Source organism: Lipophrys pholis (genome assembly GCF_963383615.2).
Source record: "Lipophrys pholis genome assembly, chromosome: 12".
NCBI lineage: Eukaryota > Metazoa > Chordata > Actinopteri > Blenniiformes > Blenniidae > Lipophrys > Lipophrys pholis.
The window spans coordinates 20,603,061-20,620,338 of NC_137641.1; the positions used below are offsets into that span (position 1 = coordinate 20,603,061).

Consider the following 17,278-nt stretch of genomic DNA (forward strand, 5'->3'; position numbering starts at 1 on the left):
ATGAAAATATGCAAACTTGGTGATTCAGAACAATAATTTTTTTTCTCTCCAATATTTGCTTATTATCCGTGTTCTCTTACGAGCTTACAAAGTAGGACCAAACTGTCTTTAATGCGGCCTCTTCCGTGTGTGGTCCAACGAACTCCACGCTTGTTTGATCTCCTCATCTATCGGCCGCTGCCTAAACAAATTCTTCTCGGCTACCTGATCTGCAGTCTTTTGGTCAGCCTCCGTGTTTCCGGACCAAACCAGATCACTGCCTTGACCCAAAGCTTCTCAATCGTGGGTCTCAAGAGTCGCAGACCAAAACATGTGAGTTAAGCAAACATTAACCCAGATTAGGATAATCCAACTGTAAACTGGTATTTCTCATTTGAGAATAATTCACAATGTTGCTGTGCATAATACGTGGTTACAAGAGCAAAACTTATTCTGAATAAGCATTGCTTTTTTACAACGGCCCCTGAAATGGCTGTGGGGTGAAAAATGGAGGCTGGATTCTAAACTCTTAAACTTTATATGTAAGAAATACCAGACAGTGGAGCGATAACAGGCAGCCTGTAGAAGAAGATACAAAACTGTTCCTAAAATGTGACCTTTCAAAAAGCACAAAATCCGGGAGCAATTATTCAAGCACTATTAAATATGAAGTTCTGCTTTGTGACGGGGGATTTCGAGGGTCCTCTTGAGAGTACATTTAGGACAACTGGGGCTCTGTTCATTTTAACTCATTGGGTGCCAAAAGCCAGGGAAACATCAAGCTCGATGCACGCAACATGTCACTCAAAATCTTTTATTGCTTCTTTTGCTGCTTCACAGTTACACAACACCAAACACAGAGTTACTTGTAAGACAGTTCAACTTGTATGCGGTAAATATCTATGTTTATTTCAGATTTGATTCTGCGCTGTGTGTCACACTGCTTTTTCACTGACCTCAGCCTTGTGTGTGGTCCCGGTGGGCACCGACACAGGAAACAGAGAAGGTTAAGAAATAAAGAAAAATCCATCTGGAAGCTGCAAACCGTCAAAGTGTCTGAGCTAAAGACATAACATTAAAGGATTTGGAATCATTACAGTAGTAGGCAATGGTCGATTTGTTTGAGTCTTTTAGCATGTTTTCCACAAACGCAGCATTGACCAAATATCATGATCATATAAAAATCCCCCAAAAAAAGCATTTAATATGCAGTGAAGAAAAGATTCTCATCTTTCCTAGTTTGTAATTGGTAAAAAAACAAACAAAAACAAACATTGCTTGTGCTCAGAGTGGTATGCATCACATGCTTTTTAATAACAGGCAAACTATCATGCTCATTTGGCAATGGCACTTTGTTTCTTTCTGGTGCTCAAACCCGTCATGCAAACGTTTCATCTTCAAGTGATGCAGTGCATCCTGTACTTAGTAGTTTGGCTCGATGGCAGTCTGCACTCTGCCACGATATACTGAAATGTGTCGAGTGAGCTGTGTGACCCAGTTTGTCTGTTGCGCGATGAGGGAACGTATTCAGGACCGAGCTCGGCGCTGGAAGCACTGCGCAGCATCACTGAGCCACATTTCTCCATTACAAAAAAAAACAAACTATATGACGTTCTCAAAAAGCTGCATGGACGCCATTATGTTCTCATCCTGTGGAGAAAATAACGAGAAGACAGGAGGAAATATGCAGTCAGCGCCCCCTTGTGTGTGTTATATAACCTGCAGGTTTAACGATGAACTCACCTTTTGGCAAGTCTCTATGAATTCATCGATGGTCACGACGCCGTCTCTGTTACGGTCCATTTTCTAACGAGCAAAATAGATGAATCGTTACTGACCACTTAAAGCTTCTATACACAATAGTAGACTTGCTTATTTCACCTCTTTGTTTTGCTGAAAAACACTCATCAAACAGGATCTTTTATCTTACATGTTCCCTCTGATGAAAAGACTTTGGAGGAGGGCTGACTTTTAGATGCTTTTATATCAGATTCAAGATTGATAGTGAAGGTGAAACCATTGGTTTTTTTTTTTAGTTATATTATATATTTAATAGTATTACGGGATTAAGTATAAGGAAGCACCAACAGGCGTCGTGAAGTGAAGGAACTCTCGAAAGCGATTAGATTATCAGATGTCTCATGTAGTTGAGTTTTACTTTTTGAGTCGAAATTGGATGAGATGAGAACTTCACAGGGCCTCAGTGTATTGGGTAAATAAGAAAAGGTGCAGTAACACTACACTATCTTCACTAGCAGTACTCTATACTGTCTATGTGAAAGTGCATCTTAAAAAAATGGTCTCATATATTTAATACAACTATGACAGGCATTTCAGTTGATATGATTAACAGTTGAAAAACATCTCGTCCTCTAGTTTGAGTATTTTATAGTACTGTGCCTTTAACTTTCATAACTCATGAGCAAAAACAGTGTATGTCTAATGAGTCTAACATCCGTGGAAGTATTACAGTTTAAACAAAACCGTGGGGCAAACGACTGATGATTGTGTTGTATTCTAATTTTTGGGGTACATCTGGAGAGGACATAGATCAAAACGTGTAGCTGTGGAAATTGAGCATACCTGGAAGAATTTCTCCACATGCTCATAAGGGGACTCATCTCGTACACTGGGGAAAGTATACCTGCCCATCATGTCATAAATGGACGTCATTATTGCCAACATTTCCTGCAGGTAAAAAAAAACAAAAAACACAGCAGACAGACTTACAGAAAACTTGCAATCAAATGCAACAGATTGAAATGCGTTCATTTTGTACGTGCCTCTTTTGTAATGTAGCCGTCCTTGTTGATATCGTAGAGATTAAATGCCCAGCGGAGTTTCTCTGTGACAGAGCCTCTAAGTAAGACAGATAGTCCTAACACAAAGTCCTGCGAAAGCAGTTCCGAGATTGTAATTTGGTTTTCTTGAAACGGAAATCAATAACAAACCCGCAGTCCTACTATACTCACCTCAAAGCGGATGGAGCCATTTCTGTCCAGATCAAATGCATTGAATAAGAAATGTGCATATGTGGTTGCATCTGAGGGCAAAGAGTTGAAACACAAGTTGGAATTTAGCACAAAACAGCTTTTGTTATTTGCTTTAAACGTGTGAAGCTTAACTGAGTTTCCAAACTAACAAGTGGCAGGATTACAGAGAAACAGCCACTGCACAGATAACAGATGTTTCTTCCACGCGTTTTTGGTTTGAATCATCAAGGATCATGTGGTACTTTACCTCCTTGAGGGAAGAACTGTGAGTAAATGGTCTTGAATGTTTCTTCATCCACGAGCCCGCTGGGACATTCCTGCCCAAATAAAAAACACAGCAAACACAGAAGCAGATGTTTCTGATCACAACAAATACTTGTAATCCACATACACTATACATGCAGATCTATTTAATCAGAGTTGTTTCTGCTACTGGATAAAGTATATTATATAAGTAATAACATTTTGGCTTGTCAATGACTCACCTATACAAAGTGCCAAATGAAGCCATATTTCATCCACATGCAGTATAAACAGGGACTGACGACAGTGCACAAATATGGCCACTAGGGGGTGCAAGTAGTGAAACATTGAGTTCAATAAATCCAGTTTGAGACTTTTTCAACGATGAATGCAATGTCATGTGTATATATAGTATCTGAACCATTTTGGAGAATGAGTTACAACTTATTGTTCTTACAGATAATGATGACTTTCAGTGAGGTTATAATGTAACCACAGGATGAAGTATCACAAACATCGACTTACTCTAACAAAGCGGTAGTTGCTTTTTAACCAGTGATTATTTTTTCCAAATACACAATTTCACTCAGACTTGAATACAATTTAAATAAGGTAATCTACAGGTACTGGCAAATGAAGCCATTACAGAGCACTCCCACAATTTGAGTTAATGTTCTTTTGATTCAAACGAACTTAATTTGTTTCACTGTTATATTTGTGAATATTTTACTTTCTACAGGTGAAATGATACAACATGTTTAGTAGTGATTCCTGCAGGTCTGATTGTCCTCTCCACCCTAATTGTTTCCACCTGTTCTTTTCTTTTTCTTTTTTTTTATCTTGTGTGTTGTTTGTCTTGTGCCAGTTTATCTTACCATGTGCACTACGGAAGTGACACGGTTCATGTAATGCACCTTGTCAGCAATGTAAAGCTTAATGCTTTAACCAAGTGAATAACTTTGATAATTTATGCAGCCTTTGACAACTGAGCATTTTTTTTTTTTAGCACAACTCATTATGTGCGTTGTTTCTGTCGCCGAGCCCTCATAAAACATTTGCGAGCTTTATTTTTAAAGTTTAAAACCTGCTGTGTTTACATCAGCTTGTGGTCGTCTTCTCCTTCGCTTTAATGGAGCTTTGCCTGCTTTAATGGCACATCACTGCCACTACGTGTCGATATGTATTACCCACTGCTGCAGCAGGCAGGAGTCTGTGTAAAGCGCCCATGTTAGTGCATACTTGTGCATGTATCGGTTGAGCGTAAACACTTAAAATAATACAGGCTCATCGGGGCAAAGCTGCACACGATGGCAATAATCAGGGCGTAATAAACTAAAAGTTCTTGTACTTGGATTGAAAAGAGATGAATGAATGTACATGAAGTGTTCCTCAAAACAGTTTGATAAACACTGATGTCACAGCATCTATGAATGGTTTGTACAACCTTCCTTTTACGTTGATGTTATGTTTCATATCCACCCAATCTTTTTCTTTCTGAGTCAACAAAAAGAGAGATGGCCGGCAGTGAGTGCTTGACCACCACCACCACCACATCAAATGTCTTTGGGATGAACTGAACGACCTTACTAATGCTCTTGTGATCGGGAGCAAAACCCTGCAGTAACGCTCGAGAACAGCCGGGGAGATCGAAAGCTGTTCTAACAACACATGGATGTCAATAATCTTGATATAAGATGATTAATAATTGCAATAAAAATATACAGATGCAATATTTGCACTTCTTTATTAATTCTTTTGGGGTGGCCATACAATTTGTTTTAATTTGTGGTGGTTACTATGAGTGACAGAAACGTAAATATTCTTTCTTCACATGTCTTATTTTTACTGCTTTTTAGTTTGATCGTTACAGAATCTGGAATTCCAATGTTCTACAATGTTATTTCTACTATGATTACTTTTGTCTCATTTCTTTCCAAATGTCACTCTGGCTGAAGTAAAAACATTTTCTGACTGATCATCTTAAAGTATTGTAATTTGCCACCAGCATCATCATTGTTTCGTTTGCTGTTTGGTCATGAAATTTGCGATGAGTTGATTTAATATCAGAATTAATAGCGGTTTGTGGCCTGAGCTTTTCTTTCTCAGTCAAGCTGCTCAGGTGTGAAATTATCTCAGTGTTTTTGCCTCGGTTCAATATGTTCACCCAACTTTGTAATATCCGTCTGTGGCAAATAGTCTTATTCTAGTTCACACTCAAACAGTCTGATTGAGTGAAGACGATCAGAACTGACGACTAAATTGAGGATTGAAAGATAAAGTTGAACTGCATCGTTGCAAAAAGCCATATTAGAAGTCATCCTTTCAAACAATATTCATTTGATAAGTTAACGCGATGAGGAGCTCCGCATGACCGATTGTCTTCATACGTTTTTGAAGCCCCTGTAAAGCGACTGCAGCTCCTTCCTGGTGAACTGGGTTTGGGCCTGGAGCTGTTCCAGGCCTTCAGGCTGGTGTCGCACCATGGAGAGTTCCATATCACCATCACAGCTGTCTGTCACAAGAAAGAAAACCAGGGGCCACGCGGGAGGAGGGGAGGAAGAAAGGAGGGAGGAAATAGTAGACAAAAAAGAAAAAGAAAAAAAAGTAAAGAAAGGGAGGAGTTGAAAATACTAGAAAATCATAGATTTAAAACAAAATAAATTCAAAATGCTTACCATCTTTATTAAAAAAAACCCCAATAATAATAATTTAAATGATAGTGGAAAGGTTGACAGAGGAAAGGTTGGACAAGGAAATGGGGGGGGGGGGGGGGGGAGACAAAACAGCGTAAGAAGGATGTACAGTATCAGACCAAAATCAGAGGAAAGGGAATTAAATAGGGTGAGAAAAGTGTCGGGATTGAGTCAAAATGAAATTGGGGAATATCATAGAAGTTATAGCAGGATTAGACGGTGCAAAGAAACGTGGGTAAAACGAAGGGTGCTCCGCCTAAATATAGTGACCAGTGCAGATCTGCAATTTGCTCCATAGTGAAGAAAAACATTCCGACTGTGGACATGTTGAAACGCTGTTTTCCATTCAAGTCTCCATATATTCACGGTAGAAATTAAAATTTGGAGCATTTGACATGAATTAGATGTCATAATGTCAGTTTTAAATCAGAATATATCTGGAGACACGCGAATAAATCCTATGAAACTGGAGAAATTAGCAGATTTGTTTGATTTTGGCTCATTTTAAAGCAGAATTTGACAAAGCCAATAAAAAAAAAGTAATAAATAAGATGGATTTCACACACAACATTCGACTTGAACTGAAAACACAGGCGTTGCTAATAATTACAGGACGATGCCATAAAACTGCTCAAATCCAACTGTATAACTAAAAAAAAGAGTTTTTAGTTGCACAGGTCTCAACATCCACAATGAGAAAATATTTCTCTGAGATTCAAGGACAAAATGTACAAGCTCAGTTTTAAAGTTTGCAGAATTTACGGAATAACTTCCAAAGGCAGGCGGGAAGAAATCAAACTGGAGATACTTACCATCTTTACAAGAATGTCACACAAAGAGGAAAATGGAAAAGAAAAAAAAGAGAGATTAAGAAAAGGTCATGAAAGAATGAGAGGGTGAGAGGGACGTTGTGGTAAAGTCGTTGTCTCAATCAAAGTTTTATGAACATTATGAAAGGTTTGTAAAGTTTCTAAAGTGGTTTAATCAAAGAGTTTGTGCATACCTTCTACGACAAGTGTGCCATTTTGTTACCTGCTCATTAGAGCTTTCCTTTAGATTCACCGAGCCCAATAACAAACATTTCCAACTTCACATCTCAGTGTCACTCGAGATAATTCTGAAAACTATCGACATCTTCGATTGACTTGTGCACCAGCAAATAACAATAGTGCATAACAACTATACTGCTGCAGTGCTACACGGTAAACACCAGAGTTTCATGCAGTAAAAGTTTTCATCTCTTTGATTTGTGTCTTACCTTCCAGTGACAGAGGCTCCCAAATCCCAAACTGTTTGAGCACCACAAAAAATAGTCCAATAAGAACAAGAATAGCCATTATTTCCATGCCATCCACCCCCATTGTCACCTTCGGGAAAAAAAAGTCTTACTTTTAATAAATCTATATTTTCTTAATGCTGAACTGATAACCGCGATGCAGCAGCTTATATCTGCAAACATCACGTGCTGCCTGTCGTCTCCGTCATCCGGCGGGCCCCTTGTCTTTATCAACACTATTGCACGAGCATCAGCAGTTACCTCTTGACCTAAACCACCAACCCGTTAGGAGAAACGCTATTAGGGTGACTGCAGAGCATCCTTCTTTAGGTGAACCAGTTCCAAGTCTGGCGTGCGATCAGGGAAACAACTACAAAACACAGAGACTGTCAAGTCCCCCAAATCATCCAAAGTGTTCTCCCCGTGCATACGATCCATCACTCTTAAAACTCAGCTACTTTCAGGTCCAGCTTCATTTTAGGATTGTCCTCACGGTGCCATCAGCTCGGCGCTCCACCTCCACTTACTCCATCTGCCGTGCGCGTCTCCATGCGTGCTTGAGGTTGGCGGTGGTGTGGTTGTGTGGGAGGGGAGTTGTTACTGAAGGAATTTCCTTACTAATGGCCTCTGACTGACAGTCTAAGCTGTCTTTATTTGCTCAGTCATTTCAAGGATGCAAAACTGTAAAACCAAGCATTGATCGGCATCTGCTGATGGCTGGGATATGAACTGCACTTAGAGTGAAGGAGCCTGCCCTGCCCTGCCCTGCCCTGTGTGGCGCTGCTTGTGTCTACCAGTGTTCGGCGATGCGCACACTTAATAACTCAAAGAGATTCACTCAAAGCTGGAAAACAATAGGAACACTGCAGCCATAAAAAAACAAAACAAAAGTGTTTTGTTTATGGTGTTGTTGTGAAGCTGCAGTAAATTAGATCTGCTGCTGCAGAAGTGCACTGCACACACGAGAAGTAAATACGACGGCCTGTACACATGCTCCACACGCACAAGTCCTGGCGCACACGTTTTTCACGAGTGTCAGTGCTGCTGAGTCTTTGCTTGGTTCTGCTGTTTCGGAGGTAGTGAAAGTAATGAAGAATGTGAGTTTAGTTCACAACTGATGAGTCGGCACAACATAATGGATTCAGTTTAAGCAGGAGGGGAAGGCGGAGAGTGAATCAATTGTTGAGTGGTAAAATATCAATCTATCCACCGGCGTAGTACGTAGACCAAATATGCATTCCCACAATAAGGGAGGGCTTATGAGGGGCGATGAGTCAAAAAAAAAAAAAGCCCAATGTACTCTGATAACATCATAATGAGTGTTTAAAGGCGTCGTTATAGTTCCAGATAAAGAAGGGGAAAAAGGTGCACGTAGGTTTGACTTGATGTCCTTGTGCAAAATGAAAAAAGCTCTATATCACAAAACAATAGTAGATTAACCAGAATGTAAGAGTGAATCTCTTCTTCTTTGTTTACTCTGAACAAAGGTCTAAAAAAACACTGACAATGAGGATGGAAGTTCTGTTTCGGTTGGAGGTTCTTAGTGCGAAGACACTTGCATCTCACATTTATTCACAAAACCACAAGAGCTGCGTTCATTAGATGAGATAAAGAAAAGCATGGTGAGAAAGAAAAGGGCAAATGAGGGACTGATATTACTGTGAAGGTTTTTCTTAAGCTTCCCAAAGATCACGGTTTCTTGCCATGGAACAAAAGTGGACTATCAAGTGTGTGTGTGTGGGTTTGTTTCACTTTCACCTGCAGCCAGCCGCACTGATATTTTGCGGTTTCCTACTCTTGGCGGTTGGGGTCATTTTTATTATGTCATTGTGGCAGAAATCAGGTAAGTGTCTTTGCTCAACAGGATTTTTAGTTTTTGAGAAAATGTCACGACGAAAAGAAACAAGTGGGAGATAAACTATTACAAGCTTGTCAAGACACATTTTTAGAAACCTGCAGTCATTTTAAGTGTAACATACACAGTTCAGCATTTGAATTTTTTGAATATTGTTTTTTAATTTTTTAATACATTTCCAAACATTCCAAAACAACTTTGATCATGCTGTCATTATGGGGTATTGTGTGTAGGAATCTGAGGAAATAAATGAATTGAATCCATTTGGAACGAGGCTGCAACACGACACAATGTGGAAAAAAAATGAACCACGGCGACGATTTTACTTCTAAATGATGTATAAAGGCGTATCTGATTTATACTTCAAGTTAAAGAGCTGGGTTTGACATACCTATGGATCCCGTCAGCTTATATCACCGAATGATGTAAAAAAACATCTTAAAGTCAAACATTCAAACACAAATTACCAGTGGATGGGCAACAACATGTTTTAATGCTGCTCATCTACCTACATGTTGAAAACATCAGATTCATATTGCGTATGATTATTTTTGATGTGACTTTTTAAAATGATGTCTTTGTATAATAAATGAAGATAATAATCAATAAAGAAGACAGGTGAATGGTGCTTTGATGAGAGGATGTTTGCTAAATTGCATCAGCAACAACAACAACTTGTGACCATAAATATAATTCTTTTGTGTATTTGGATTGTCATAATCACACATGCCCAGTTCATCCTGAGGAAGTGCACTTAACCTTTTTTGACTCAGCAGCATTAACATACAGATCAAAGTTGACAGGTTGTCCAAGTCATGAAAAGCTGAATTAGTTATCTCTTACATGCAAACGTGAATTTTTTCTTTTGTTGTTGATCTGCGGGCCAATTTTACTTTACAACACACTCTGCCATTATGCAAACACGCAAGATGTATGAGCTCATTTGGGAGCACGCCTGTCGTAAAAATAATGCAACATTATGTTGTTTAATGCACCTTAAGTGCTGATCTATCCCTGTTCTTCTATTAAATACCGACAAGAGTGAGGTGGCTTAAGCATGCAGAGTTGCAGACGGTGCAGGCATCAGTCTCACCATCAGGCTTTAATGAGTGCACTGAGAGCAGCATTACAGCTCCGAGACTGAGCTCATCCATCACAAACTGTCACTTCTCATCACACCAGTCTCCCTACAATCTCTCAATTGTTTTCACTTTTTTGGAAAGAATTTACATTTCAAGATAAAACGTCAACCAGAACGAGCCACAAAGTTTCTGAAATAGCAGCTGTTGCATTAACTGCCCGCAGTTAAAATAAAGGACTGACAATTATTATAACTACCTCCTCTTTTTTTATTGTTTCTCATCATATGCAGGCTGTTTATTTTTACAGCTGGCATAATGTGTTCGTAGAATCGCCAGCAGCATTCATGAGGAGGCCAACCCAGTGAATAACTCCCAATTATCAAATCTTATTAAATAATCCCAGCTGACTATGGTCAAGGCCTAAGATACATCCTGGACATGTCGCCAGTCCATCACAGGACAAACACAGAGAGACAGACAACCACACACAGTCACATTCACACTTCGGGGCAATTTAGTGTTTTTTGGACGGTGGGACCAAGCTGGAGGAGCCAGAGGAAAGACGGGGAGAACATGCAAACTACTCACAGAAAGGCCATGTATTTGAACCCATGACCTTCTCACTGTGAGATGAGAGCACTAACACTGTGCATCCCACTGCAACCTCCCCAGGTTTTATCCAATCAAACCCTACTATCTTCATCTCTCTCTCTCTCTCTCTCTCTCTCTCTCTCTCTCTCTCTCTCTCTCTCTCTCTCTCTCTCTCTCTCTCTCTCTCTCTCTCTCTCTCTTTCTTTTTGCATATACGTACTGTATTTGAGTGGACATGTCTGCAATGAATTAACTTTTTTCTGCACAAGGTTGTTTTGATATTAATTTCCATTTTTCCCAATTTGGAAACATTTTCTTTTTTCTATCATTTTTCAAAAGCTATTTTATCCAAGCTGTAAGAAAACCACATAAAACAAATGTTCAAATTGTGTATCCATCAGCCCATTTTCTGCACAACAGTCCAAGTGAAAATAATGTTAAATATAAACAGCAGATGACAGAGAGAATCCACAGAGAAAAGGTGCTAATTAAGTGTGACGCCTGTGAAAGAAAGAGCATGTATCCACATGACTAAAAGTGAGCCAGACAGCACTGACGGCAGAGCAGATTTAGCAGCTTCTTCCTCGAGTTTAGCCCGATTTAGAAGGAATGCTTGAAGTTGTAAAGGCAGAGTGAAAATATAAACTTTGAATACCTTCACATTGAATTGAAATTTTCTCATTTTGAAATATGTTTGCTGAGATGTAATTGATGAAAATGGGACGCCGAACTCACACCGTGTGTCAGTGAACGCAGGCCAGCGTCTACTGCAGACTGAAGGTGCTGCAGGACTCACTGTGAGGCTATAGCGTCGCTCCACCACCAGATAGTGCTGAAGGTGTAATGAAGCGAAGAAACCACGCTGCCTTGACAAATAACTCAATTTCAATGGTAAGAATTTGGTGGCTAAAACTATAGATACAGTATATTCATATTTACAATTGAAAAGTCCAGTTCACCCTTTGGTTGTTGAATTATTAATGGGCTCCACTCCTGCTACATGTGGAAAATGCTTTAATTGCTTGATTTTTTATTTTAGGCATAGAGAATTCTGTTTTTGTCCCTGAGGAAAACAGCTAGACAAACAGTAACCTACACAACAAAATAATGTGTGTAAAATAGATTCAAAATGACTTTCTTTGAAGAAAGAATGAAGACGTCATGTAAAACTGATCCGACACAGACATATTTGTCATTCATGTCATGTCATTCAAGGGCTGTGACATTATTTCAGATAGGGCACGGAAATACATAAAGAAGCAGTCAGTGGAAGATGTTTGTCTACTGTAAATAAAAACTACCAGTTCTGTGCATGTACGAGAGTGAAAATACAAGCGGTTGTTTTAGGAGTGAAAGCACCAGCAATTCATTGACTGATTAAATACTGAAGTGAAGTGAGGTCAGGTGAAGAGAGAGGTTTGAGCTGTAATACTGAAAAGTGAAGGCAGAATGGCAAGATAGAATTTTAAAAATAAATCTATAGAGCAGATGGGATTTTAAAATTCATGTATACTGCATGAGAGTGAGGGCATGCACTCCCACTACACATTAATCCTGCTGTCCTGCCACACACAATCATGCAGATATTCAATATAATCAATGGTTTGTTCAGGGAGTTTCCGTTGTGTTTTTCTTTTTCTTTTTCTTTTTCTTTTTGCCTCTACCTGGCCCTTGTTTAGTGGTGCTGGCGATGATCCACTTCACAAGACAGCACTTCATCAGTGATTTCCGCGAGAGCCGAGGTTTCTGCCACTTGGAGCCATCGGACTGGCCACTCGGGTTTGGATCTTTTCCATTGGCGTCGGGCATGAGGCCGCCGTCCACCACCTTCTCATCTGCCTGGGGAAGAAATAAAAGAGACATGGTCTTCAGAGTAATCAAAGAGAGGACGACACGACATGATTGTATGATGCTGTTAGCATTTTTAAAGCCAGACGCTCACAAAAAAGCAGTAATCTGAGTTAGAAACAAAACCAGAGATGCTCATTCTGCTTCCAAACACATTGGATAACATTTGAGTTAAAACATTGATGGTTTGTATTTGGACTCGGGGGGGAATTAACAGGGAAGTATCACTGTCATTCTCTTAAACACCATGCAGTATTTTAATCACAGGTAGAAAAAATACTGAAGAACAACTTCAGCTCCAGAGTTGAAATTCAACTCAACTGAAGCAAAGTTGTTAAAAATACTCAAGTCAAAGTATAAAGCGGTCTTCTGAGAAACTGCTCAAAGAATGTGTTATTATCTGCTCGTAATTCAAATAAATCTCTTGTACAAAACATCCATTTTCAAAAATTAGTTTCTAAATATAGTGACTGACAATAACACAATTATAAACAGTTGTAAAAGTAAGCATCACAATAAAGTCCCAAAAATGCAGATCAGAAATGTTGAATACCAGTTGAAAAGGATTTGGCATTGGCCTGATTATAAAAGTATCATCTTTGACATAGAAGGTGTAAAAATGTTTTTAATGTACGTGTAAAAGCGCTCAGTTGACTCTCCTTACTCACAGTATTGTGGACATTTGTGTTTCATCCCATCCAAATCATTGTAATAATAAAGTAAGTGAAACACAAAATAGCCGCACGTAATTCAACAGACAAACATGAAGATAATAAAATTTGCTCTGAAAAACAAACTTCAGCTTGTTCTCACATCAAGAATGAGGATTTCTCAATGCTGGTAAAATACACAGTGATACCGGAGAGGTGGATCTACATTCAGGACTTTAACACGTTTAAGAGAAAGCCAAGAGAGAGAATATATCGATTTCTCTGATATTCAATCACTTGTGATACAGTATGAAAACTAATATGGATTCTGTCTATGACAGCAGGTCTCAAGCAACCTCTTCTGCACATTTGACATTTTAACTTCGCAGTCGGGGAGCAGTTTAAACTGTACAGATCCTATTTAAATATCCCAAACATGCTGGTTTCTAAAAAGATGGAGAACAAATGAATCTTTCCAGAAACAAGAGCGCTGTAGGGAGAAGGGACAGACATCTTCTCTTCTTTACGGTTATTTCCACCGCCACATAATAGCTTCTCAGCTTACACCGAGACCCACAGACACACACAGTGTTTCTATATTTGGGTTCATACTAGAGTGATAAAATTGTTTCACTTTGTGTTTCTCTATCATAGATTTGACAGTGTTTTAAGAATACCTGTTTTGTTCTTCATTCAGATAACTCTTGTGTCTTTGTACGCAATTCTTTTGTTTGTACGGTCTCGGTTTTTCTATACATTCTTTTACACGTTCTAAAAAAAACCCTCCACATGTCAAAAAGGGTGAGCTGTTTGAGGGTAGTGAGAAATTGATGTCAGGAGTCCATAAAGAACCAAACCGTTCACTTCCCTCTGTGTCCGATTTGAATATGAAGAGATACCAAAGCACACGCAGCATCCAGAATGTCGCTCAATAATTCACACACCTTAAAACTGCATCAATAAATGATCCGAGTTGGCGACCACAGAGGTGAAAGATGACAAGCAAAACACTAAGAGTGATACTTGATGGAACATCCAAAACACAGAGCAACAATGAAACAAATAGACACACAAACATGTACAGCCATGATGCTCACATAGTCCCGGACAAAAACGCACAAATACAGTATTTTACTGCCAGAATTCTCATTCCATCAAGAAAACATTGAGATGCCCTCTGGAACAAAGCCCCAAGCATTGTGAGACAAACTGTGTGTTATCCTAGAAGGTTTTCTGCAACCACATGTTGAGAAACCGTCTTGTAAAGGATGAGGATGGAAGGGGGTTTGGGAATTTAACATCCAGAGTGTTGCATTATTAAAAGGAAAAGAATCCGCGTGTGCTTCTGGAGTGAGCAGCTTCCTGTCATCTTTTCAGTCGCCCTGAAACACTGTGGGCAACCGGCCTCCACTGTCCTCACATATGTCACCTTTGTCACGAACGCCAGCCCGCACGCACGCACGCACGCACGCACGCACGCACGCACGCACGCACGCACGCACGCATATTTTGTTTGTTTGATGAATGTGAAGAAGCCCAATATTAATATTTACTTATACCAGGTAGCGGTTTCATTTCATTTATGTCAAGTACTTGAAGTCAAAGTGGAAGCACAGACTGGACAGAACATTTTTAATTGCTGCCCCCAAAATGTGGAACAATCTGCCTTTACATGTATAGGTCTCTTCTTTGTCCACTTTGAAAAACAATCTTTAAACATTCTTTTATTCAATGGCTTTTGAACCAGCATGAGGTATTGATCTTATTTTTATCTGGTTTTAATTCATTGAATTGATTTTACTGTTTATATGTTGTTTGGGTTCATGTTTTTGTCTTTTTATTGCTGTTTTAGCTGCATTATATAGCTTTATCTCTGATGGTCTCATATGGTATGGTATGGTATGGTATGGTATGGTATGGTATGGTATGGTATGGTATGGTAAGTTGTAAGAAGGAGGATTTTTGCTTCACATTCAGCCAGGACACTGGATTACTTCACAGATGGAGACTTCAGATAGAAAGCATTGCATTGATATTTTTGACTCATCTATGCATCATCTATTCCATATTATCCAACGTGGGTCAGCAGCGGAGCTGGAATCCATCCCAGCCGACACAGTATAAGTGAAATTGGGGTCCACCGTGTAGAGGTCACCATCCCAGTGCTAATGCAGACACCTACACCCACTCACTTTATCACCTATAATCAATTTCGAGCCTCGAGTTCACGTCAAATGCATTTTTTCAAATTACACAGAAACAAAACAATCCTTGACTAAAATCAGGGATTTATCACTGGATGTTCAGACATGAATATTTTCTTGGAATAAGCCAAAACGAATAATAATAGTCATCATGATAACAATAATAATGAAGGATGGGACAATAAAATAAGTAAAAGACGTCTTGATATTCCACGTACAGCTTACTTTTTTAACATCTCTCTTAAATATTTATAAAATAACTACAATAATGTCTTAGTGTGGCAATATATTTGAACTATAAAACATATTTAAAAAAAAAATTTTTTTTTAAAAACAATAAAATTGTTGGGTTTTCTCTGTAAAAGTGCCTTGAAATGACTGTGTTGTATTTAGTGCTGCATAAATAAAGTTGAATTGAAATGAATTGAAAGCATGAAATGACTCTTGAAATTAGAAAAGAACCACGATGATAATGATAATAACAGCATTTTACAATTTGCACGGTGTCTAAAAGACTCTTTGATGGTATTAAGACTGTAAACTTTTTGAATTCAGGACCGACTGTGTGTTTTGTATTATTCAGTACAATCTCTTGAAGATAACCCTACCTCCACCCTACATATCCCTATATGCCTGTCGATAACAGGAATGCTCCACACAGTATTTACATAGTTTTTTTTTTTTCTTAGTTGTGAGACTTTGAGCTGTAAATAAATGATAAAGTAAGGTCAAAGTGAGTAAATCTGTACATCACAAGACATGTAGGAATATTGAAGTGATGATTCAGCTTGAATAATGTTAAAAAAAAATCTAATTAGCCAGACCTATATTTAAAGTCTAAAGTAATAAATGCATACTGTACCTGCATTGCGTCCGGATTTCAGTGGCTGGTTCGGAGAGAAACCGCTCTGCTCTGTGCGCTCCGACCACCAGACGACCCTCGGTGAGCTGCAGCGGCGCGCGCAAGGACGCACAAGACGCACTGAACCCACAGCGGCTATTTAAAGGAGGAGCAGAGCTTCTCACAGTCCCGCACTGTGCTGAGCGAAGGGCGAACAACACCAAACTAGAATCACTGCAGCTGGGATTCTCTGATGGACATGAAAGCAGCCGGCGATCTGCAGGAGCGAGTCGTGATGTGCAGTAGACAGGAAAGCGCTCGAGCGGCTCTCAACAAGTCGAGCAGGTGGATGAGAGGGAGTAACATGTGGATGCTTTGGTGGAGAAGCGTTATTAGAAATCATCAGACACTTTATAACCTGCAGAAACAACCCGAGCCCAAACGCAGACAGACACTAACAGTGAGACTCTCTGAGGAAATTAAAAAGGATTACAGTGATGTCTGAAGCTGCATCCGCCACTGATATAATAATAATACAAATAACAAGAGTATTATGTTTACAGTGCCTCATCACCAGACAATATATTCTGGCTTAAAAGTCTGCAAGGATTCTTCACTTTTACTTTAGTCACTTTGCTTTCAGGGAAGATTTATATGTTTTTTGGAGGCTGAATAAACAACTGTTAAAGGTTAGCACAACTATTATAAGTAATAAATGTGCTTACACAACTGATTGTAATTGTTTTTTTTTAAAGACTTTTATAAGCTATTGGAATCGAAATACATATTAAATATGAAAGTCCTAAATGGTTAATGCCTTAAACACGTTTTAAGTTGGGTTTTTTTACAAACTATTTGCACATACAATGATGGATGTCATTATGATTGTGCTCCAATGCCAGTGTGAATAATTTGGGAGTCGTCTTTCATCACATCCTCTCCTGATCCAACATTAAGCAAGTCTTTCACCTGTTTAACATCTTTGAAGTCAGTAGCACTTTGCCTCAGAATGAGGCTATGACA

At 39.1% G+C, this 17,278-nt stretch overlaps 1 protein-coding gene across 1 annotated transcript; it reads right to left on the minus strand.

Annotated features, from left to right (window-relative positions):
• Positions 1 to 778: 778 nt before the first annotated feature.
• Positions 779 to 16,398, minus strand: LOC308117805 (calsenilin-like). Its single transcript, XM_080476935.1, has 9 exons — positions 16,277 to 16,398; positions 12,377 to 12,551; positions 5,603 to 5,727; positions 3,220 to 3,289; positions 2,952 to 3,022; positions 2,763 to 2,870; positions 2,563 to 2,667; positions 1,723 to 1,785; positions 779 to 1,629 (listed from the first exon to the last, which is right to left on the minus strand). Exons 1-9 carry the CDS (start codon positions 16,280 to 16,282, stop codon positions 1,582 to 1,584), a joined length of 771 nt encoding a protein of 256 aa, XP_080333061.1. The 5' UTR covers positions 16,283 to 16,398; the 3' UTR covers positions 779 to 1,581.
• Between the last annotated feature and the right edge of the window lie 880 nt (positions 16,399 to 17,278).